The sequence below is a fragment of the Coccidioides immitis genome, assembly GCF_000149335.2.
Source record: "Coccidioides immitis RS genomic scaffold supercont3.2, whole genome shotgun sequence".
Classification (NCBI taxonomy): Eukaryota; Fungi; Ascomycota; class Eurotiomycetes; order Onygenales; family Onygenaceae; genus Coccidioides; species Coccidioides immitis.
The window spans coordinates 3,443,870-3,466,043 of NW_004504309.1; the positions used below are offsets into that span (position 1 = coordinate 3,443,870).

Here is a 22,174-nt window from a genome sequence, read left to right on the forward strand (position 1 = left end):
TTGATTGCTGTGTTAGCAGGATATCAAAGGAAGTCTGCTTCAAAGCGCGCCCATGCACCAATAATCTACTTCTAGTTTCATAGATACCATGAGCTCCCCTTCGATAAGCGTGGCACAGCGGCGTAAAAATCCATTTGGTCGAAATTCCCTTTCTCCTTCCCCGGCACCACGAGAAACTGCTGCAATGAGATCTGGCAGGCCCAAATCCGTTGCGTTTGCGTCACCGGCTCAAATGCATCCTGCAGGCCATACCCGGACGTCATCCTTCGCCCCGTTGAACTCGAGCACGTTTGCAGGTTCCCTTGATAGGCGGCGGTCCAACTCCGTGCGAAACAACACTCCAGCGTCGGGTACTTTTGCACCAGAGTTTATCAGATCTGAAGAGCTGCGAAGAGGCGCAGATCAGATACGAGGCCAAGAAGGAGATAATGACTTCTCCGGGAAGAGATATGTCTGGCTTAAAGATCGCGAAAAGGCATTTATCCGTGGTCTCGTCCTCGAGGAGATGGAAGACGGCTTGTTGATTGTTCAATGCGACGATGGCAGCGTGAGTCCAGCTCGCCATGTACCCGGTCCACCACTGACATTTGAGCTGCCAGCAACGCCAAATAAATGTCGAGAACGTCGACAAAGTTAACCCTGCAAAATTCGACAAGGCAGATGACATGGCCGAGCTGACACACCTCAACGAAGCTTCCGTTGTCCACAATTTGCAAACCAGATATCAATCAGACTTAATATATGTATGGGATATGTTTCATATGCCCTGAAGCGTAACTTACTAACGTACTGCAGACATACTCCGGACTATTCTTGGTCACGGTTAATCCCTACTGCCCGTTGCCGATCTATTCGAATGAGTATATCAAACTGTACAAGGGCCAAAGCCGGGAGGAAACAAAACCACATATATTTGCGATGGCCGACGAGGCTTTTCGCAATCTCGTGGACGAGGGAGAAAATCAAAGCATTCTTGTGACGTAAGGCATATTTCTGTGTCTCTTTCTAAAAGGCGTCTAGCTTATGTTGATTTAGGGGAGAGTCCGGGGCTGGTAAAACAGAGAATACCAAAAAGGTTATTCAATACCTTGCAGCAGTTGCCGCAGCGGACTCGAAGACGGGTCCAAAGCAACTCTCCAACCTTTCACAGCAGATACTAAAAGCCAATCCAATTCTCGAAGCTTTTGGCAATGCTCAGACAGTGAGGAATAATAATTCTTCACGCTTTGGAAAATTTATTCGTATCGAATTCACCAGCTCTGGTCAAATATCGGGGGCGTTCATAGACTGGTACCTCCTCGAAAAGTCTCGGGTTGTAAAGGCGAACTCTCAAGAACGCAGCTACCATATATTTTATCAGCTCTTGCGAGGTGCAGATCCGAGAATAAAGGAGCTTCTTCATCTCAACGACATGGACACCGATGACTTTGCATATATGCGAAACGGAAACGACTCAATTGCCGGAGTATCAGACGCCGACGAATGGAACACGTTGATGGAGGCCTTTGACGTAATGCATTTCTCGGAGAGTGATCAACTGGCTATATTACGCACTATTGCGGCGGTTATGCACTTGGGAAATATCGTCGTGGGTAAAGAAAGTTCGCGTTCAGACCAGGCTAAACTTCTGCCAGACTCCTATCCAAGCGTGCAGTATGCCTGCGACCTACTTGGTATACATGTCGAGCCGTTCGTAAAAGGATTGCTCCATCCCCGAGTCAAAGCTGGCCGTGAGTGGGTGGAAAAGGTGCAGACACCCGAGCAAGTTCGTTTTGCCCTCGACGCCTTAGCAAAAGGTATTTATGAACGGGGCTTTGGTGACCTTGTTACGCGAATAAACAACCAATTAGACCAGAGTGGAATTGGCGGAGATGATAGCTGTTTTATTGGGGTTCTTGATATTGCTGGCTTCGAGATTTTTGAAAACAACAGTTTTGAGCAGCTTTGCATCAACTACACCAACGAGAAGTTGCAACAATTTTTCAATCACCATATGTTCGTTCTCGAACAGGAGGAGTATGCTAGGGAACAGATCGAATGGCAATTCATAGATTTTGGGAAGGACCTCCAGCCTACCATTGATCTAATTGAATTATCCAACCCAATCGGTATATTTTCCTGCCTTGACGAAGACTCTGTGATGCCCAAAGCCACAGACAGATCATTCACTGAGAAATTACATTCACTATGGGATCGCAAGTCACCAAAATATCGATCTTCACGACTAAGCCAGGGGTTCATCCTTACTCACTATGCGGCGGAGGTTGAGTATAAGACCGAAAACTGGCTTGAGAAGAACAAGGATCCTCTTAATGATAACGTGACGCGGCTCCTGTCCACTTCAAACGACACTCATATTGCAAATTTATTCTCCGACTGTGCTGATGGCGACGATATGCGGAGTATATCGAAGAGCTGCGTGAAAAAGGGGCTGTTTCGCACCGTTGCACAGAGGCACAAGGAGCAGCTATCGGATTTGATGACCCAGCTTAATTCCACCCATCCTCATTTTGTTCGTTGCATTTTGCCGAACCACAAGAAAAAGCCGAAATTGTTCAACAATGTTCTTGTTCTCGACCAACTTCGATGCAATGGTGTGCTCGAAGGGATTAGAATCGCCCGCACCGGCTTTCCTAACCGCTTGCCGTTCGCCGAATTCAGGCATCGCTACGAGGTCCTATGCCGTGGGATGCCTAAAGGTATTCTGGATGGTCAAGAAGCCGTACATATGATGGTCGATAAACTGGGAGTCGAGAAAGCCCTGTACAGAATTGGTCGGACAAAAATTTTCTTTAGAGCAGGGGTGTTGGCCGAGTTAGAAGAACAGAGAGACACGTTGATACGAGAAATTATGACGAGATTCCAGTCGATCGCTCGTGGGTATGTACAGCGACATCTCATTAACAAACGACTCTATCGGGCGGAAGCATCTCGTATCATCCAGCGAAATTTCCACCTCTACTTAAATCTCAAGTCTTCCCCGTGGTGGACTCTTTTCATGAACATGAAGCCGTTGTTGGGTGAAACTCGCAGTGCGAGTGAGGTTAAGAAAAGGGACGAGAAAATCCAGCAGCTTGAGGCAAAGGTCAAACAAGATTCCGCCGACAGACAGAAGTTAGAAGAAGATAGACGGCGAGCAGACGCTGAAATGCAACGTATCAAGAAAATGTTAGAGAGTGAACGGGCCCTGGCCTTGGATAAGGAGGAGATCTTTAAACGGCTCCAATTGCGTGAGGTTGAGCTTACCGAGAAGTTGGCGGGAGCCATTGCGGACCAGGAAAGCTTAGAGGATCAAGTTGACGAGCTTATCGCTGCAAAGAAGAAAACAGAAGAAGAGTTGGATTTGAGAAGATCACAACTTGATCAAGCAGCACAGTTGATGGGACGGCTTGAGAAGGAAAAGAAAGAACTCCATGGTCGCATTTCCGAGCTCGACGATGAGCTTAAAGCCGTAGAAACCACTCATCAGCAGCGGGATAGCGAAATACACAAGTTGAACCAAGAGATCAAGGTGCTCAATAGCCATTTGAGCTTGAAGGAACGGAAGCTACAGGACTTAGAGGCTAAAGTGCTAAAGTCTGGACAAGACCTAGATATCAAGTTGGCGAACACAACCAAAGAGTTGCAACTTTCACAAAGCCAGGTTAAGGGGCTCCAAGAGGAGAACCGCGAGTTCCAGAAACAGATGAACACCCTATCATCGACATCTACAGACTTCGAACAGTTGGTCCGTAAGAAAGAAAGCGAGTTATCCATGCTTCGCATCGACATGAAGAAGTATGAAGCGGACAAAAAGAGCCTTGAGTCGGAGAGAGACAGCCTCTCGGCCCGACATGGTGATATGCAGCGCAGAATCCATGAATTGCAGGCACAAATAGATGCCATGAAATCAGAGAACGCCAACTTAGAGCGGGAAGCTGCGGATGCAAAGAAACTGCTTGAAGCTAGAATCTCCGAAGACGCTCAATCGGGGCAAACAAGAAAGATGCTTGAGCAACAAGTTAAGGACCTGAAAACTCAGCTGTACCAAGTGCAATCTGAACTTAGTCGCGAAAGACAATCAAGAGACGACGTTCAAATGCTTGGGGAGCATAAGTATGCCCAGCTCAAACAGGAATACGATACGCTCAATGAGTCCAAGATAACTATTGAGAAAGAAATGTATATCCAGCAAGATGCGCTGAGAAGGGCAAAGGAAGCACGAGCCGCGGCGGAAGAAGCTCGAAAGGAATTGCAATCGGAAATAGTCAAGCTGAGAGAACGGATCACAAGGGCGGAAAGTGCACGATTGGATGCCGAAACAGCTGCAGAAAAGAAGTTGATGGAACAAGCAAACGATCGTGTAGCCAGTCTACGAAAGGAGCTCGACGCAAAGGTCAGAAAACTCGAAGAAACGGAGGCCGAACGTGCACGACTAGCCAGTCAAGTCCAAAACCTCAGCCAGATAATATCAGAGAGAGAGGACTTCAAAGTTCGAAACGACCAACACAAGGAGCGCCTAGAACGGGAACTGGTCACTGTTAAAGGCAGACTCGTTGCATCAGAGAATGACAACCGGGCTCTTCTCAACAAAATTCAACAGAAGAACCTCGACATTGCGCGATCCAATTCTAGGGCAAGTGACGCACAAAGAACGAGACTAGCACAGGTTCAGGCCGAAAAGTCTCGCCTCGAAGAAGCGAACAAGCAACTCTCTCGGCAAGTGGGTGACTGCCAGCTGACTATAACATCTCTGGAGAAGCAAAAGGAGAAGCTTGCGCTTAGTCTGGAGGATTTGAACCACGAGGTTGCTCGGGAGCATAAGGCTAGTCGGAATGCAGAGAAAGCCGCCAGCACGGCAAATATTCAGCTGGCAGAGGCTCACCGGAACCTCGAAACTGAGCGACAACTTAAGACACAGGCCCAAGCCAACACTCGAAAACTTCAGGATTCTCTCGACCAAGCCCATAAAGAGATACAAGACTGCCATCAGCAGCTAATTCTACTTCATAAAGTTTTCAATCCTGAAGTTACAGAGGTACCAGCCTCGTGGGAAGCTGTGAAACCGGATCTATCTAAACAGGTTGAGATCGCGGCAATTCTGGAATCCGTTCAGGAGAATCTTCGGGTCAGTGAAGAAAAGCGCGCAAGGGCTGAGAGCCAGCTGGCCGAAATGCGTCGTCGCCATGCGGATGAGGTTGCAGAAATTGATGCACGACATTGCTCTTCGAAGCGTGCACTTTTAGAAGAGATTGACCAGAACCAAGTGGCTAACACGAGATCCCCCGGCCATTTCCGCAAGAGCTCAGAGCAATTCAAGCGCTATTCAAATCCTTCCACTCCCAACCGTCGATTCATGGAAGTTGCTGGTGACTCTGGTCGTTCTGATCGGACAGTCGATACAGTATCTTTCCAGAAGCGGATGGACCTTGCGGCTGAAGTAGAAATGCTGCAGAATCAGCTCCAGATGTCTGAGATGCAAAATCGTCATCTCCAAAGTCAACTTGAGCGGGTGAATCCTGCTCGTGATATGTGGCAGGATGAGAGCCCTTCGGTTCGACGAATGAAAATGCTTGAGAAAGAAAATGGTCGCCTGCATGAGAAACTCGACGATTCCGCCAAAAAGGTCTCTGCTTTGGAACGAACTATCCAATCAGGAGAGCTCACGCTTCGTGATGTGCAAGCCAAATCTCACGAAGAACTTTATGAGCTTCTTAACTCGCAGGAGCAATCAAGAAAATCGCTGCTACAGGTTCATAAGTCCACCCTAACCGACTTGGCCGAGGCGAAATCTCAGTTTGAGAGACTCATGCATGCGAGATCTAGCCTGGAGGTGGAATTGAGAGACGTTGCTTCTGAGCTGCACGAGTTGCATCTCGCTAGAGAACAAGATGCTGCTAGCCGTAGCCAGTTACTACAGGAATTTTCTGACCTCCAGATTCGTCTCGATGCCGAGGGTTCTAAGGTCGTAGACTTGACATCCAGCTTGAGTTTGTACAAGAGCCGGGCCGATGAGTATTTCAACAAGCTGGAACAAGCCGAGCTCGCTGTCCTCAAAGCTAGTCGAGCGGAGCAGTTTGCAAAGTCGCAAGCAAAAGAGGCCGAGGACACCTGTGCCACGATCATGGCGGAACGTAAGGAAATGGACAGTCTTGTGGAGGATCTGCAACGGCAGGCACAATTGTTCGAGGAGAAGGTTGAGGATCTCTCTGCGGACCTTGATGCAGCGCTCCAGGCTAAGAGACGGCTTCAAAATGAGTTGGAGGATTATCGCAGTCAGCGAGCAATAGATATCGAGGACAAAGAAGCCTCCATGGAGCAAACTCGAAAGAAATATCAAATGGAGTTTTCAACGATCACGAACGAACTGGAAATTGAACGGGAAAACGTTCTTCATATCCGTGGCGAGAACGCCAGGCTTCGCGAAGAATTGGAAGACCTGCGATCGAAATGGGACGATGAGGTTCTCAACAGTTCAACATGGGCCAAAGAAAAGTCCCGACTGGAGATGACGTTGCAAGACGTGTCTAACTCCCGGGATGATGCCGTCCGCGCCCACACCGACGCTCAGAGTAAAGTGGTGTCTCTCCTTTCGCAGGTGCGAAACCTTCGGACTTCTGTTGACGAGGCCACCGCGGAGCGAGACCAGGTTATCAAGGAGAAGAGAAGCCTTGAGGGACGCCTTGCCGAAGCGGCGGAGAGGTTGGAAGACCTGGCTAAGGGCGAGAGTCCGGCCATGCGGAACGCGGCCGAGATGGATCGTGAATTACTTGATTTGAAGACAAAATTAGCGCAGCAAGAAGATGTTGCGACTGCGGCGGTAGGTAAAATGAGAAGAGCAGAGGCGATGGTGACGGAGATTCAGAAGGAGATTGTGGCGGAGCGAGAGTCAACCGCCCAGCTGTTTAAAGACAAAGCTGCAGTGGAGAAGCAGCTCAAGGAGGCCCAACTGCGCTGTATTGACCTGGAGACGAAGGGCTACTCCTCGGCCAGCCAAGACGTAAGGTTCTTGTACAAACGAATCCAGGAGGTAGGTGATTTTTGCAGTCTCTGAAAAACCCCCATGCCTTTTTCCTTTTCTTTTTCTTTTTTTCCTTTTTTTTTTTTTTTTTTTTTTTTTTTTTTTTTTTTTTGGGAAGATGAATATGTGCTAATACAAGTTTGTTATTTTTTTTTTTAGCTCGAAGCACAGCTTGATGACCATGAATCAAAGCGGAATGCCGAACAGCGCTCAGTCCGCAATGTCGACCGCACCGTTAAAGATCTTCAATCTCAGATCGAACGTCGCGAAAAGTTGAACGCGCAGCTGATGGAGGACATCTCCAAGTCGCGGGACAAGATCGAACGACTGCTGCAGACAATTGACGAGCTGCAGACGAGCGAATCCCAAAACCAGCTGCAGGCACGCCGTGCAGAACGTGAACTGCGGGAAGAAAAGGAGAAGTCCCTCCGACTGGAGAGGGAGCTGGAGGGATGGAAGTCCTTACGTATAGAGAGGGGAAGCGCCATGGCACGCAGCGGCACATTTACTGGATTGAGCGACATCGGCATCGGAGAACGATTTGGGAGTCGTAGAGGCAGTGGGGTATTTGTGGGGTCCAGCACAAATAGCGCCATCGAGGTTCCCCAGAGAAAGGCGAGTAATACGAAGGGTTTCTTGTAGGTGTCTTTGGCTTTTGTTCGGGGAATGCCTGCAACGAGTTGCATCATGTAACATCATTTTTTTGTTTGTTTTTTCCTTTACGGGCGGTTACGTTACGTAGCTTTGCATGTTATGTTATGATAATGATGAAATAATGCTCATGAGCCACCGCTAAACGGGCTTTTAATTCACATTGCCTCTCTCTCTCTCTCTCTCTCTTATATATAAATATATATTGTCTATCACTCTACGGAGTTACGGAGTACAGGAGATATGTACATCTCTATTAGTAATTCTGCGGCTCAGGGCGTATTTCCAGATCGGGCCTAGTTCCATTACATAATTCATTTTTATTGCTGATCTTTACCGCCCTCCAGTTGACCAATCAGAGGCAGACATGATGACGCCATTGTAACCTCAGCTTTTCACACGGCCAATCAGCAACTCCCAGACCGCAACCGGCGGGCGTTGCGGCAGCCAGGCCGGTGGGGGGAATTGCAAGGGACTGAACATTTTTGCAGGATCGTCGCAATCATGCCGGCAAAGGCGCGATGCTAACGACCACGTCTCAGGTGGAGAGAGCCGAGCAGGTTGCATGAGCTAGCACGACACAGAGAAAACGGTCTTTTCTCTCTCGCCATGCCCTGAAGTGACAGCTCTCGTTTATCCGGTCCCCGTCCGTCAGGTACCACAAACTCGTGCCTGGAGAAAACTGAGCTGCAAGACGTAAAAGAGGCAGAAGCTCGGTTCTTCTTTCTTTCTTTTTTTCTTTTTATTTTCTATATATATCTCCTTTGCAGGATGAGGGCAGCAACGCGGAGAGCTGCCTTGAGGCCTTCAGCAGCTGCATGGTCTCGCAATCTCGAGTTCCACGGACAAGCTTCGAGGTTTTGGGGTCCAGCCCCGGTGCTGGCATCTGCGTCTACCTCTTCGACCCATCTAGGCAGACGGTCAATACAGTCTCATCAGCCAAACAGGGCGGCGCAAGCCATCGCCGCCTCCCGAGAACCTTCCGAGCAGCGAACGTACGATTCCTCGAACCCGGCCCTGTCGTTTCCATGCTTAGATGCGTTGGAGGCGAAATCTGCTCTCTTATCCGCGAGATCCCTCTCTTCAGGACCAGAACCCTCATACACAACAGGTCACCATGAACAGTTCCGTTCGCGGGAGCCCTTGCTGCTGGACTGGGGCGGCGTGCTTCCGGAGTTCGAGATCGCGTACGAGACATGGGGGACGCTGAACTCGCAGAGGAGCAATGCCATACTCCTGCACACTGGTCTATCGGCATCGAGTCATGCACATAGCACCAAGGCGAACCCAAAGCCCGGTTGGTGGGAGAAATTCATCGGTCCCGGGGCGCCGTTGGACACGAATAAATATTTCGTCATCTGCACAAATGTGATCGGCGGCTGCTTTGGTAGCACAGGACCCTCGTCGATCGACCCGTCGGATGGCAAGCGCTACGCCACGAGGTTCCCTATCCTCACGTTGGATGACATGGTTCGGGCGCAGTTCCGATTGCTGGATTCCCTGGGTGTCTCCAAACTATACGCTTCGGTGGGGTGCAGTATGGGCGGAATGCAGAGTCTAGCGGCAGGAGTCTTGTTCCCGGAACGAGTGGGTAGAATCGTCAGCATCAGCGGCTGCGCTCGGAGCCATCCTTACAGCATCGCTATGCGACACACGCAGCGCCAGGTCCTCATGATGGATCCCAACTGGGCTCGCGGCTTCTACTACGATTCCATCCCCCCTCATTCAGGCATGAAGCTGGCGCGCGAAATCGCCACGGTAACCTACCGCAGCGGGCCGGAGTGGGAAAAACGGTTTGGCAGGGCACGCGCCGACCCAAGCAAGCAACCCGCCCTCTGCCCAGACTTTCTCATCGAAACCTACCTAGACCACGCTGGCGAAAAGTTCTCTCTAGATTACGATCCAAACAGCCTTCTGTACGTCTCCAAGGCGATGGATCTGTTTGATCTCAGCCGCTCCCAGCAGCAAGCGACCCGTCAGCGGCGGGTGAAAAATGAGGAGAGAATCTCCTCAAGCTCGCGGCCGCCTCACAACGATCCATCATGCAGTCTTACGCTCCCCGCGAAACCCTACGAAGAGCAACCCGCCGAGCTAAGCGACCTCGCGTCAGCAGACTCTGCCTCTTCCCCTTCGTCTTCCTTTCAGCTTTTTCAGCCCCCTCCGGACCTAGTCGCTGGTTTGACGCCGCTGAAGGACCATCCCATCTTAGTTATGGGCGTGGCAAGCGATATCCTTTTCCCGGCGTGGCAGCAGCGGGAGATTGCAGATTCGCTCCGAGCGGCAGGGAGCGAGAAAGTCAAGCACGTGGAGTTGGGGGAGGACGTATCGTTGTTCGGCCACGACACATTCTTGCTTGATCTGAAAAATATTGGGGGTCCGATACAACAATTCTTGCAGTGAAGTGTGATCAATAGATATCTTGGCCACATTCCACCTTCTTGCCTATAAATAGCGAATTTTTTTTTTTTTTTTTTTTTTTTTTTGCTTTGCATTGGCTAGCGAGATGTTTCTATACCATTTGTATCTCTCTTTCTTTTCCTTTTCTTTTCTTTTTTTTTAACTTGAACATTTTTTGGGAACGATTTCATGAATATATATATGTATTGGACATATTTTTCTAAGTTCATAGTTGGGCAGAGGATGAATATAATGTCGACTTTTACATTATATAACCATCGCACGAGGAGCATGACAAGACAAAAAAAGATCAGGGCTGAATGACCGAACGCAACAGTTGGGGGGGGGGGGGGGGGGAAATACACCAAAACCCGAAGCCCTCAGATTAGCTCTCTCCGGTTCTCATCGATTTCCATGCAATTTTCAAAGGGCACGAGATTAGGTATCCCACAACTCGTCTTATTCTTCCATTGGAATGACAGGAATAATTTATACCGTCCATATACGGACGATATGGCTCTCCGAGTTGGGGGTATGAAAACCTTATCTCTCCCTTGAACGTATCAAGTCATCCTATTCGGATGCAATTGCCGGATATCATGCAACTTTGGCTTTAGACACAGGGGTCATCACCGGGCGAGGGGTTGGGTGGGTGTATGTCTAAGTTGGGGAAGCTGTAATTTCTAAAGTAAAGAAGATACTGAAAAAAGAAGAAAAGCAGCAAAAGCAGCAGCAGGAAGAATATGCAGTGTTGTGAGACAAAGGCCACCTATTAAATGTTCTTGTTGTCAGCTCAAATTAAATGGTTATGGAGCCCATGCCACAGAACTCCCGGACGACTTGTTGTAAGCAAATATTCTTTCATCATAGACAAGAGGGTAAATCTAGCACGGTTCTAAATAATGTACTATTTCATTTATGCATGCCATTAGCCAGATATCATTTAAAAAGAGGAATGATTGGGGGTTTGAAAGGTTCGAAAATCAAAACATCAGATTGAAAACTACAATCGAATCTTTCGTCAGTGGCATGCTACAACGCCGTTCCCTTTTGCAGGATACATGCGGAGCATAGGGCAGTTATATATACCCATTCCTCGGTATTATTTGTGTAGTCATCATTGGATCAAGGGGTGGGATCAGAAAGCGGCAAAGAGTCTCTTCAAGGTACTCACCAGAGAATCAGAGTAGTGAGTGGTCCTAGTCGATCAATGGAGATGTATAAATTCTCAGCCCCGTGCACAATGTAAACAGTTTGAGTACGAAAGTTGGCGAAAACTTCCGTGCCAGCATTCACGTATGCTCATACATTGTATGTACATACTACATGCATATATCCATACAGTGATGTAAAGACCGCTGCCTGAGCGCGGGCTAAAGACCGCAAGAATGAAGGGATAGGAGACACGTCTCTAAGATCTCTGTTCATTTGCCAATCACCGATGCCCTCGTAGATTTGTGTCTGGGCCGGTTCTTCCGCCTGGCGCTCGATGGCCGGGGATGAACTCGACCCTCAGGGCAGCTCATGGAAGCTCAGTGAGTGTTATCATCATTGAGACGCGTGTCATTGAAAGGTTGTTCCCAGTTAACTACTAAAGATGTCAGTTAGTGGTGGAAAGCTGGCATCAAGAATGATAAGCTGTTCCTCACTTACCTCTTGGGCTGTCAAACACGCATCAACACCCAACCGCGAGTACGCAGCGAGCGGCGAGAAAGAATGCATCGACGCCCAGTGCTGAGCGCTATTCCAGAACAGGAAAGGTTGCGTAGGGCGAGCGGCATTATCTCATCGCCGCAGTGAAGCTGTCCAGCACAGCAACAGATCTCAGCTCAATTGGCTGGGTATTTTTTTGGCAAACACATTTATAAAGGTTGGGGAACTTGCAAGTCACTCTCAAAATGGCTAAACAAGCAACTGTTCTCCGAAATGGAGCCCCCTTTTGGTAGGTCTCGGCGCTCCAATGACAGGAACCGAATCTGCGGACACACACTTTTTGATCCGGGGTTCGCTCATGATACTGACGACAACAACTTTCAAACCGACTGGAGATCGAATCTACTCTTAACAATGTCTTCTTGGATTCAGCGGCAAACCAACTCGCAATATGCGCAACTGGCAGGAGCGGCGTTACTCTCAGGAACTGCCGTCGCCGGTGCTATTCTTGGATATCAAGCTATTAAGCGAAAAGCGGCGGTCGAGGAGCTGAAGAAATCAATACCCGGACTCGATGATAGTAATCGTGCACTAAAGGTTGGCGAGACATTCCTATTCTCCTCGATTTTTCGTTTCCCTGTCTCTATTTTTAATATCTCAGACCAGCTGACCGACGAAAGTGAAGCTCTCAGAATTTGGCGTCGCACCGCCTCCAAGTGCACAGCAACGTAAAGAGGATGAACACAGAGCCGCCATCGCACGCAGGGCGCAGGATGGATATTATGACGAAGGTATGGCGCTAAGATATTGCTGGCCATCGTATTACGTGTCCTAACAGTTATCTTCAATAGAACTTATCCTCGAACAACTCGCCCGAAACCGAGTATTCTTAACTGATAAGGGTCTAGAAAAGTTACGCTCCTCCTTTATAATAGTCGTCGGATGTGGTGGTGTTGGTTCCCATGCCTCCGCGGCTCTGGCCCGGTCTGGAGTCGGAAGGATCAGGCTTATCGACTTCGATCAAGTAACATTGTCTTCATTGAACCGACATGCCGTTGCGACTCTTGCGGATGTGGGGATGCCAAAAGTTCGTTGTTTACAGAAAAGACTGGAACAGATCGCTCCGTGGGTACGATTTGACCCGCAAAATACTCTCTTCGCTGCATCTGCCGCCGACCAACTCTTGGGTCCTTGGTCAATGCCTGGGGACGATAACACGTCTAAGCCCGATTTTGTGTTGGATTGCATTGACAATATCTCGTCAAAAGTCGACCTGCTACGCTATTGCCATTCTCAAGGCATCCCCGTTATATCCTCTATGGGTGCCGGATGTAAATCCGACCCAACGCGAATTCTGGTTGGTGACATATCCACCAGTCTTGAAGACCCTTTATCACGCAGCACCCGTCGCCGGTTAAAAGCTCTGGGAGTAACCAGCGGTATACCAGTGGTCTATTCTACTGAAAAGCCGGGCCCAGGCAAAGCGGCATTATTACCTTTGCCCGAGGAAGAATTTACAAAGGGCGAAGTGGGCGAGCTAAGCGTTTTACCTGATTTTCGTGTGCGCATACTCCCAGTTCTGGGTACGATGCCGGCAGTTTTCGGATACACGTTGGCCAACCATGTCATCTGCGATATTGCTGGCTACCCGAACGATTACAACTCCGGCATTAAAGGCAGAGAGAAGCTATATGATTCCGTCCTTGGAGCACTTCAAGGAACGGAAGAGAGACTAGCGAAGCATGACAATAAAGACCCAGTGGGGTTGAGAATACCGATTACCAAAGACGATGTTGGCTATCTTCTCGAAGAGGTTTGGAGAGGGAAAAGCGTGGTCAGTGGCCTTACTACCCGGCTGGCCCTAGTGCGATGGGAAAGGCCAGGAGAAGGCTTTGGTGCTGATCCCAAGTGGGATCAACATGGCCAAAAGGGAGTAAAGATGCGTCTCCGTGACCTAGTGTGTATGACCAAGGAGGAAGCGCAGCGACATGAGCGAGAGGTGCTCAAAGGCGGGAAAAAGCCAGCAGAACTCTATGACGAGAGTGTGTTGATTAAGGTGCAACAAAGGATGCGTGAGGAGGAAGAATTTGAGAGGTATAGATAGTCAAGACGCAAATGTCAAAAATCCAAAGTGTACAAGTTTCCCATGGTGATAATCGATGTTCAACCCGATCTATCGAGCTAAAGTTCTGGTGTCTGATTATGTCAATACCGGAGTGACAACTCGTCCATATACGGAGTAACCCTCTCCTCCTCCGGGCTACAAATCAAAGCTCATGATTACTCCGTAGTCAGTTGGTGAATGCTTTTGCTGGCTAGACGCAGGCCGGTAGGCTGTGCTCAGGCGTAACCAACTAGCTGAGCTCCAGCCGCACCATAAATTATTTAGTCAACGCGATTCGGATCAATGAATCAGCCAAATACTCATCAAGGCATGCTTTGTATTGTTTGAGAAATTGTTTTTTTAGCAACACTGCAAGCTTCAACCCGAGTTTCGTTTTCACTAACAATCCCATTGACCAGTCGGATTATTATCCAGGCATTTGAGCGAGCAGTTATTCGGGCTGTCGAATGGTTTTGGGCGCCTGGCTTGCCATAAAATAACCACTAACCAGTTCAGTAACTATTACATTCACTAGCTGATAAACTCTTCATCCACCCATGGGTCATGGCGCCGAGAATCCAGACTCTATCGTCAGCGAGCTCACGATATTCCCGCAGCCACATCCTTCCCCAGAGAATGCCATCGCACGCACCGACTGACGCTCGCATGGTTCGCCCTGTCAACCAGTCCAGGCAGCCACTCCTCAATCTAGCCAGCAATGTCTGGTTCAACAAACCCTTAGACCACAACAAACCATCCATGAGCGGCTCCAACTTGATTCTTGCCCTCATCACAGCCCCGCGCTTCCGGCGCTACCTCATCGTTTACCTGGTGCTTTGTTGTATCTGTGGACTTGGCTGGGTTGGGATTGCTTCGCCCAGGCTAAAGGAGCACAAGGAGGTACTCAGGGCGCTGGACGTGAACAACAGACAGCGGGTAGGCGGATGGTTCGGGTCGAATTCATTGCCGAAATTCACAGATTTGGTGCACTTGGAGGCTTTGGACGAGAGGCTATTACCGTCGGCGAGACAGGGTGGGAACGGCGGAGCACTGACGGAGCAGAGAAGGTTGATTTTTGTGGGCGATGTACACGGGTGTAAAGATGAGTGTATGCGAACTTTCTCTCACTATAATAGCAGATTTGATCTGAATAAGAATCTTGCAACGGTTCAATTTTCTAATTCCGTTTCTTTCTTTCAGTGGATAGCCTCCTCGACAAGGCCTCCTTCAATCGTCAAACCGACCATCTAATCTTCACCGGTAACATTATAACAAATGGCCCGAAGAGCGTCGAAACCGTCCAACTTGCTCGCAAATACAACGCCTCGTGCGTGCGTGGGAACAATGAAGACCGCATCCTACTTTACCGCCACGAACTCCTGACCACAGGCGTTCTTACAGGCCCCAATCCCAGGCCCAACGCCAAATTTGAGTCTGGAGGTAGCGCGTTTGAAGCCGGTAAAACTAAACCTCCCGAAGGAGACCAAGAGATCCTTCCGTACGGAGATTACAAAGAGCACGTTCTAGCACAGAAGCTAAGTGATGATGACGCAGCGTGGTTACACAAATGCCCTGTAATACTCAAGGTGGGACAAATTAACGACTTGGGGGAAGTCGTCGTAGTACATGGCGGCCTTGTGCCCGGCGTCGAGCTGGAAAATCAGGATCCGTTAGCTGTGATGACGATGCGGACTTTGGACGTGGATACGCATGTCCCTAGTCCAAGGGCAAAAGGCATGGATTGGGCAAAAGTGAGAGCCCCTGAGATTTTTCTTTTTATCCCCTCATGAAGCTGAATGGTGACTAGATCTTTAACAAACAACAATCTCTCACTGTTTCCACCTCCAAAAATCCCCCCAGCTCTCAGCTAACAACTGTAATATACGGTCACACACCTCACCGTTCGCCGGCAATCCGAAGGTTTACAAAGGGCCTCGACACCGGATGCGTGAGGGGCGGGAAACTCACTGCTCTCATCATCACTGAAGGGGGTACGACGAGGATTGAGCAAGTGAGATGCAAAAATTACGTTTCAAAGCGAAGATAAACGATTAACGCGGTGATGACAAATTGGGATATACATATATATTTAATTCAATATCTTGTACATTGAGGATATTTGGGGCTAGGCAGGGTAAGCTCCCCGGGTTTTAATCTTGGTTTATACTTTTCTTTTTTTTTGGATCATTGGGAAATTGAAACTATTGTGGCATTGAAGCGCTCTTGTTGGTTGACTCCCAAAACAAGGGGCAGGAATTTTGTTCAAGTGATGGTTGAAAAGCATATCAAGAGGAAAAATAGCACTGAAATGGACCACGTGGATATGTGTCACTTCCTAATTACATATTCATTGAAAATCTCGACTCGAAATAAATAAGCAAGGGTATTCTCGAGTGAAAGGTGGGATCTTGATATTAACATTGCAAGGAGATGCACTTCGAAAATAGAGAGACGACTAGCATTTATCAATCAAAGTGTTGCCCAGTGATGGGAAATTGTGAGGAATTTCATCATTCATAAAGCTCTCTATACCCGGCATATCGTAAGTGAATATCGGGTGAAACACAAGCTATAAAAAGGAAAGGAGAGACGGCCTCTTCATGTCTTCTGAAGATCAGAACGCTGAGCAGCTTAAACATTGTGACGGCCAGGCCATCGACGATGACGACGACCACTATAGCAAAAGAGTTAGGCTCCGGCTACTTCAAGTTGAAATAGTGAGACATACTATACAGCATCCCCAGCAACGGGGCGCGCATGCCGACCATGGACGCGGAAAGTGAACCAAATACCCTATTGAAAAGCAGTCAGCTATCATTCTGGAGCGCCGTGTGTATGGGTTGTCGTATCCCAAAATTCACATACCACAACCGTGGAGACCAGCCAGAAAATCGCAGAGAGGAAGCTAAACGCCTCAGAAGCCTTCCATCTAGAACAGGTAGTGCCCCCGGTGATATTGCCCCATTCGAACACCCCGCCGCAATCCAGGTCGTTGAGAGCGTTGACTAGGAGTCCAAACGCAGCAAACCATGCAAACGACAGGACCAGATCAGCTAATATCGCGTCAGCCCTGGAGCCGCATATATGAGAGGGAGACCTAAATACATACTCGGCCACATGAAGAACGAGCCTGAGAAAGGCAGCAGCCACAGCAGAGCCAGAAGAATGGAGACGCCGGCCACAACTTCGGTATAGATCCAACGTGCCTGTGGCCAGACATCGGTGCCGTCAAAGTCATGCAGATAAGATCCTATAATACCAGCAACGACCTATCAAAATGTATGAGCGACCAGCAGGTTCCGCCTCCAATAGGTCGGAGATAAACGTACTGCTCCGAAGCCTATCTCCCCAATCCGGAGAAAGACAGAAACAACACGAGATAGAAATGGCATATTCAACCAAAGCCCTCAAAGGGAGGTTGGGTTGTCAAATGACAATCAGTTAACTATCACTCTGTTTTTAGGTGTATATCGCCCGTCCTGATCGCTTGTGCCAAGTGAGCTTTCCGCAGCGAGACAAAGGACGATGGAACAGGCTGATGCGACTACACACTGAGCTTAATATTCTTTTTAGAATACTCAATAAAGTAATTTCCAGAAGTACGAATGGTAATGAGATCAAACAAAACGCTCGTTTGGGATAGTTTGAAGCAATCGAAATACGAGGAAACAAATGGCCGGGAACCGACCTTTTAACTTGACTTTATAACATCAGATCATCGTAAGCTCTCTCATCAAGAGAGGCCCGGAAATGGACAAGATATTCAAGCGAAGCAACCTGGGATGACGCATCAGGCGCATCCGTTTTGACGCCGCGTTCCATTTACCTTTTCTTGTCCTGCTGGCCCCACCAATAGGGCTGTCAGGAGTCACGATAGCTTGATAATTCGGAGCAATCAGGGCCATTGTGGGCTTGATCGTCAGTCTTGACAACGCAACGAGCCCAGAGGAAGGGATCCATGTGGCAACAAAGTAAACTCCAAAGGACGGCGGGAAGTTCTGAGACAGGGATCACAAGCTCTTGGAGTGTGATGGAGAAATATGTATAAGAAGCCGTCTGGAGCACTGCTCCGTATCCATCCATTCGGGAAGATAATGATTAAGCTATCGGAAATCCGCGCAGCTGAAGATGAATATTATTAGTTACTTCATAGCAGATGCACCGTCGACAACCCGACTGTTGACCGTCCATCCCGGCACTCCGCACGAAGCTGCACATTTCCTCCTCGTTTCATCCCCGTTGAACACCAAGCCACACTCGAGACGAAATGCTCACATGACTGTACACGGTATGGACGTCATCCGTGGCTTGAGCCGGCCGACGATATTCCGCTCCGACCAGAGGAGTGACGTAACCAACCTTTCACCGCCCGGGAGCTCCTTGGAACGCGAACATTCATAGTATGGGTGGCGTGGAATCCGGGCCCTGCTGTCATTAAGTGGTCGGATGTGCTGGTCTTGTTCAAAGCGCATATCAATGATGACGGCGGGCCAGGTCCCACAATCGGATTGGGTTGTCCCTACTATTCATCCTGGCTTTTGACTCTGAGAGGTATTAGTACAAATCAATTCCACCAATGCTAAAACGAGCGATGGATGCCCACAGGCTGCATAGATGTTGTACTGAATGAAGTATAGATGCATATAATACATTTGGTAGAGGACACATGGAAGCCACAATGCGGCCTCTTGCTTAACCCACTGCAATTACTGTCTCCCATCCAAAAACCATTCGAACACCTTACGAAACACCATCTTCCCGCCCGTCTCTATCACATCGCCATGGCAAGGAATCACCCTCTCAAATCCCCACCCATCAATGATCCTTGCTGATTCCTTCCACTCATCCCGATTCTTGGCAATCATATACCAAAGAAACCTCTTTTGCCAAATTGCATCGCCTTTCGTAGTCGAAACCGGCATAAACATCTTTGTCAAAATGCCTTGATGTTCACCACCTTTCACCTTTTCATACTGCTGCGTGGCGGGCAGATTAAAGAACAGATCAGCTTGAAGCAAGGTCTTGGTTGGTTTGTGGAAAACAACAATCTCCCGGTTTGGATGGCTTGGGATATATTCCGTGTCGAACTCGGCGTTGAAGTCATCAAAGATCTTTGGATTGTGCCGGTTCTCCGGCTTGAATATGTAATCAATTTGCGAGGTACCTCGTGTCTTGGGATTTGCTTCTCTTTTCTCCTTTAGGCCGTGAGGTCCGATGACTTTTGCGTCTGGGTAGGCTTCTTTCCAGTCGCTGATGAACATATGGTGCTCTATATCCGGCGCGATGATGTACTTGATCGGGGAGTTGAGAGCAGTGATGAGCCCCTTGATGTGCTCTGTCAGCGCAACGGGGGAGAAGACGATGCTGGAACCGGACGCCATGCGGACTGTGGAGATGTTAGTATATGCGTGAGCGAGATATTTAGACAGGCTGTCCCTTGGAAAGCTCACCGATCGTGCCCCGACCCCCAATTCTCAGAACCCCGAACCGCGAAAATGGCAAGCTACATGTAATAATATTTTGCCCCTCCAACTCGCGGGTCACCATAACCTCCTCTGGGTGCTGCGGGGTGAGTGCAGGAGACATATTGACTGTCTGGGTCCAAAGCTGAACAGTCGATGGTTATTATCGTTTCTGAAATGATTTTGCGATTCTCCTACGAGAAGGTAAAAAGGGGATTACAGTCGAATCAAGCAAGACTGGAACATGTCGATTATTGTATCTAGTTTAGGGTTTCAGCTGACAAGCTGAAAGCTACACGGCACAAGGTGATGCAATACATCTGAGTTGGGCGGCGAGATTGCACATGTGGCCAGGTCTGTCATCAGACCGCGATCATGCTTTGGATTCTATGATCCCAACATTCGAAATAACATGGTTTGGCCTCCTGTGGCATCATAAGCTATTGTTATAAAGCTTAACCCCTTGGATTTGCCTGTTTTGGATTTCTGATTGGTTGTTCATGTGAGGAATTATCACCAGCCCCCCGCATTGGCGACCAGGAATGGGGTGAAAAGATGCCAGAGTACTTCTATCACAAAATCCAGATATAATATCATACAGGTTTATCCAAGTGCCAACAGTGATAATTGATGATTTTGAAGATGCCAGCACCCACATCAAATCCATTGACCTCCAGTTTTGGGCTGTGAAATTCCCAGCATGTTCTCATACTATTGCTCCCACCACAACATCTAAAGATAGGAAATTAGATCACATTCACATATCCAAGGCTGATGATTGAAGGCTACGGGCAAACTACTTAATGACATGTAAAAAGGCAGGTTGGATGAAGGAGAATCCTGTTAGGAGAGCGCTTCACCGCACTTTGAAGGAGGCTTTGTGAGTAAATTACAAAATAGAACTATGCAAGTAATATATACAGGTTCAATCAAACACAATGGAACATGGCCAACAATAGGCTTGTTCAATACGTCAGCATCGTGAATAAAATAAAAACATAATCTCTAAATCTTCGCAGGCTTAATTGAAGTCAAAAAACTCCGGACAAAGAATCAAATAGCCTCCCAGCCATAGCTCCAAAAGTAATGCTTAAATATGCTGACCTACAAGCATGTCTCTGTTTACCTGTGACGACTCTGCATCTTCATTTCTGTGGGGAATCAATGGTTTCTTGATGTCAAATACTTCGATTAAATTTCTCCAGGTCTCAAAGTCCAGGCTGAAAACGGCCTGATGTTTCTGAAGACCCTTGCGTTGTGCCTCGGATGGTAATGCCGGTGTGGAAGGATCTAGCAAGAAACAGTGGTCAGCTCAGCTTAAAATATGGTCTAGAGGTACACAGGTTGGTGTGCAAAGGGTTCCAACATACGTAGCGTGGGGAGATCACTAGCATCGAGAGCAACTCCGACACTCCCATCTCTGACCAAAAAGCTAACATAGAATAGATTCTCAACCGTCTGCCCGAAGGACCGAGGATTAATGCAAAATTTGAAGAGCGGGACGCCGCCATCATCCGATATATTATACTTATACATGACTTCCAGAATCTGATCTCGTGAAGGTTCACGCATGTTTGAGAGCACGTCGGTGGCGAGCTTTTCTCCTCTCTGCTGCGTGCTCACCAGGATCTTCCGGATCTCAGTGCAAATGGCTGTCAAATTAGCAGTCTCCTGCCGCCCAAGGTCTTCTGCTTGAAGTTGTTGTGGCCGGATAGCCTGAGAAGGATCTATCCTTTCCTGTCTTGCTCTTCGTTGCGTTTGCTGCCGGACTCGCTTCTGTACAGATAAGGGACCATATAAAAACCCCGAGAGTGGAGGGCGCTTATTATGGGGAAAGCAAGCTTGTCGACCCAATACGTCCCAGTTAAGAGCGTCATCATCGTCGTCGCTGTCTTCAGCATTCCTATCATGAGGTTGGCGCTGCGAGCTCAAGGTTTGACTAGGTGATCCCTCTCCCACTGGCATTGCACGCATAAACGATATACATTTTGACACAAACTCCTCCACATCGATGCCTGAATCCGAGTCTCCTAAAATGGCCTGAGCGGTTCGCTTGTACGATAAATCGGCGGCGTTTACCAAAAGACGAGAATCTATCGTTGCATCTGATGTTTGCTTCACTTGCTTGAACAGTTCATTGGCTTTTATAATGGTTTCCCGGATGCCATTGGATCCAGCTTGGATGAACTCGGAGCGCGAATCTACCAAGTGTTAGCGTATCAATACCTATTAAAAGAGGCCGAAGCGCCAGGGGTCACTACCGTTTAATTTCGTTGCAAGGTCTCTTAAGCCCTTACGGACTGCCCTTCTTTCTTCAGGGTCTTGCTCTGGGTCATAGTAATTCGTATCATTGACTAGGGCCAACGCGCGCCTGTGTGCAGCGTGGCCATCCCCACCAGGATCTTTTCCAGAAATCCTCCGTCTCTTATTCGACGCGTCACCCATATCCGACCGCGCATTTGATGATTGGGCCTGCCAGCTCTCTTGCTTCCGCTTCTCTATGCGCGACGCGCCAGGTGAGGCACCGTTTTCCTTGTCTGAGGAGAAAGAGTTTGACGGCGATACGGCATTAGAGCCTGGAGGAGTCGACGACAGATCTGAACCACTATCAGCTGCAGTATCAGCCATTGCTCTTTATCTTTCAGAGATACCCCCGAGTTCAAGGCCCCGGGGGAGTTGGATTGCTGTCCGTGGGGGGGTCTTCGAATTTTGTTGTTACGAACTGAGCAAACACCCCGGTATTTCCCAGACTGAAAGAAAGTTGGAACAAGTAGTAAATATTTTTACCAGTGCACAAGAATTCACATCCACAGCCTCTAAGCCCTCTGCACAACTGCCGTGAGAGATTGCATTGACATTTCATTACCTCACCGCTTGGCCTAATTGAATTGGCTTTCTTGACAGACA

At 48.5% G+C, this 22,174-nt stretch overlaps 8 protein-coding genes across 8 annotated transcripts; 5 read left to right on the forward strand and 3 right to left on the reverse strand.

Moving 5' to 3' along the window:
- Positions 1 to 88: 88 nt before the first annotated feature.
- Positions 89 to 7,759, forward strand: CIMG_11829 (myosin type II heavy chain; the record flags this gene model as incomplete). Its single annotated transcript, XM_012358707.1, has 5 exons — positions 89 to 547; positions 600 to 743; positions 796 to 980; positions 1,036 to 7,009; positions 7,160 to 7,759. The coding sequence occupies 5 exons, from the start codon at positions 89 to 91 to the stop codon at positions 7,640 to 7,642; spliced, it is 7,245 nt and encodes a 2,414-aa protein (XP_012214130.1). The 3' UTR covers positions 7,643 to 7,759.
- A 636-nt stretch (positions 7,760 to 8,395) lies between these two features.
- On the forward strand, positions 8,396 to 10,051 carry CIMG_11830 (homoserine O-acetyltransferase; the record flags this gene model as incomplete). Its single annotated transcript, XM_012358708.1, has 1 exon — positions 8,396 to 10,051. Exon 1 carries the CDS (start codon positions 8,423 to 8,425, stop codon positions 10,049 to 10,051), a length of 1,629 nt encoding a protein of 542 aa, XP_012214131.1. The 5' UTR covers positions 8,396 to 8,422.
- A 1,486-nt stretch (positions 10,052 to 11,537) lies between these two features.
- Positions 11,538 to 11,786, forward strand: CIMG_06765 (uncharacterized protein; the record flags this gene model as incomplete). Its single annotated transcript, XM_001242868.2, has 2 exons — positions 11,538 to 11,583; positions 11,653 to 11,786. 2 exons carry the CDS (start codon positions 11,538 to 11,540, stop codon positions 11,784 to 11,786), a joined length of 180 nt encoding a protein of 59 aa, XP_001242869.2.
- A 113-nt stretch (positions 11,787 to 11,899) lies between these two features.
- Positions 11,900 to 13,860, forward strand: CIMG_11831 (ThiF domain-containing protein). The gene is made up of 3 exons (XM_012358709.1): positions 11,900 to 12,298; positions 12,387 to 12,492; positions 12,553 to 13,860. The coding sequence occupies exons 1-3, from the start codon at positions 12,116 to 12,118 to the stop codon at positions 13,803 to 13,805; spliced, it is 1,542 nt and encodes a 513-aa protein (XP_012214132.1). The 5' UTR covers positions 11,900 to 12,115; the 3' UTR covers positions 13,806 to 13,860.
- A 509-nt stretch (positions 13,861 to 14,369) lies between these two features.
- On the forward strand, positions 14,370 to 16,144 carry CIMG_11832 (Ser/Thr protein phosphatase; the record flags this gene model as incomplete). The annotated part of the gene is made up of 3 exons (XM_012358710.1): positions 14,370 to 14,913; positions 15,006 to 15,556; positions 15,613 to 16,144. 3 exons carry the CDS (start codon positions 14,370 to 14,372, stop codon positions 15,850 to 15,852), a joined length of 1,335 nt encoding a protein of 444 aa, XP_012214133.1. The 3' UTR covers positions 15,853 to 16,144.
- CIMG_06767 (uncharacterized protein) lies at positions 15,995 to 17,965 on the reverse strand. Its single transcript, XM_001242870.2, has 5 exons — positions 17,135 to 17,965; positions 16,915 to 17,074; positions 16,671 to 16,858; positions 16,534 to 16,598; positions 15,995 to 16,479 (listed from the first exon to the last, which is right to left on the reverse strand). The coding sequence occupies exons 1-5, from the start codon at positions 17,195 to 17,197 to the stop codon at positions 16,437 to 16,439; spliced, it is 519 nt and encodes a 172-aa protein (XP_001242871.1). The 5' UTR covers positions 17,198 to 17,965; the 3' UTR covers positions 15,995 to 16,436.
- Positions 17,966 to 18,357: 392 nt separating this feature from the next.
- CIMG_06768 (uncharacterized protein) lies at positions 18,358 to 19,505 on the reverse strand. Its single transcript, XM_001242871.2, has 2 exons — positions 19,256 to 19,505; positions 18,358 to 19,191 (listed from the first exon to the last, which is right to left on the reverse strand). The coding sequence occupies exons 1-2, from the start codon at positions 19,389 to 19,391 to the stop codon at positions 18,512 to 18,514; spliced, it is 816 nt and encodes a 271-aa protein (XP_001242872.1). The 5' UTR covers positions 19,392 to 19,505; the 3' UTR covers positions 18,358 to 18,511.
- A 628-nt stretch (positions 19,506 to 20,133) lies between these two features.
- On the reverse strand, positions 20,134 to 22,082 carry CIMG_06769 (nuclear protein Qri2/Nse4). The gene is made up of 3 exons (XM_001242872.2): positions 21,529 to 22,082; positions 20,638 to 21,468; positions 20,134 to 20,557 (listed from the first exon to the last, which is right to left on the reverse strand). Exons 1-3 carry the CDS (start codon positions 21,893 to 21,895, stop codon positions 20,358 to 20,360), a joined length of 1,398 nt encoding a protein of 465 aa, XP_001242873.2. The 5' UTR covers positions 21,896 to 22,082; the 3' UTR covers positions 20,134 to 20,357.
- Positions 22,083 to 22,174: the final 92 nt, after the last annotated feature.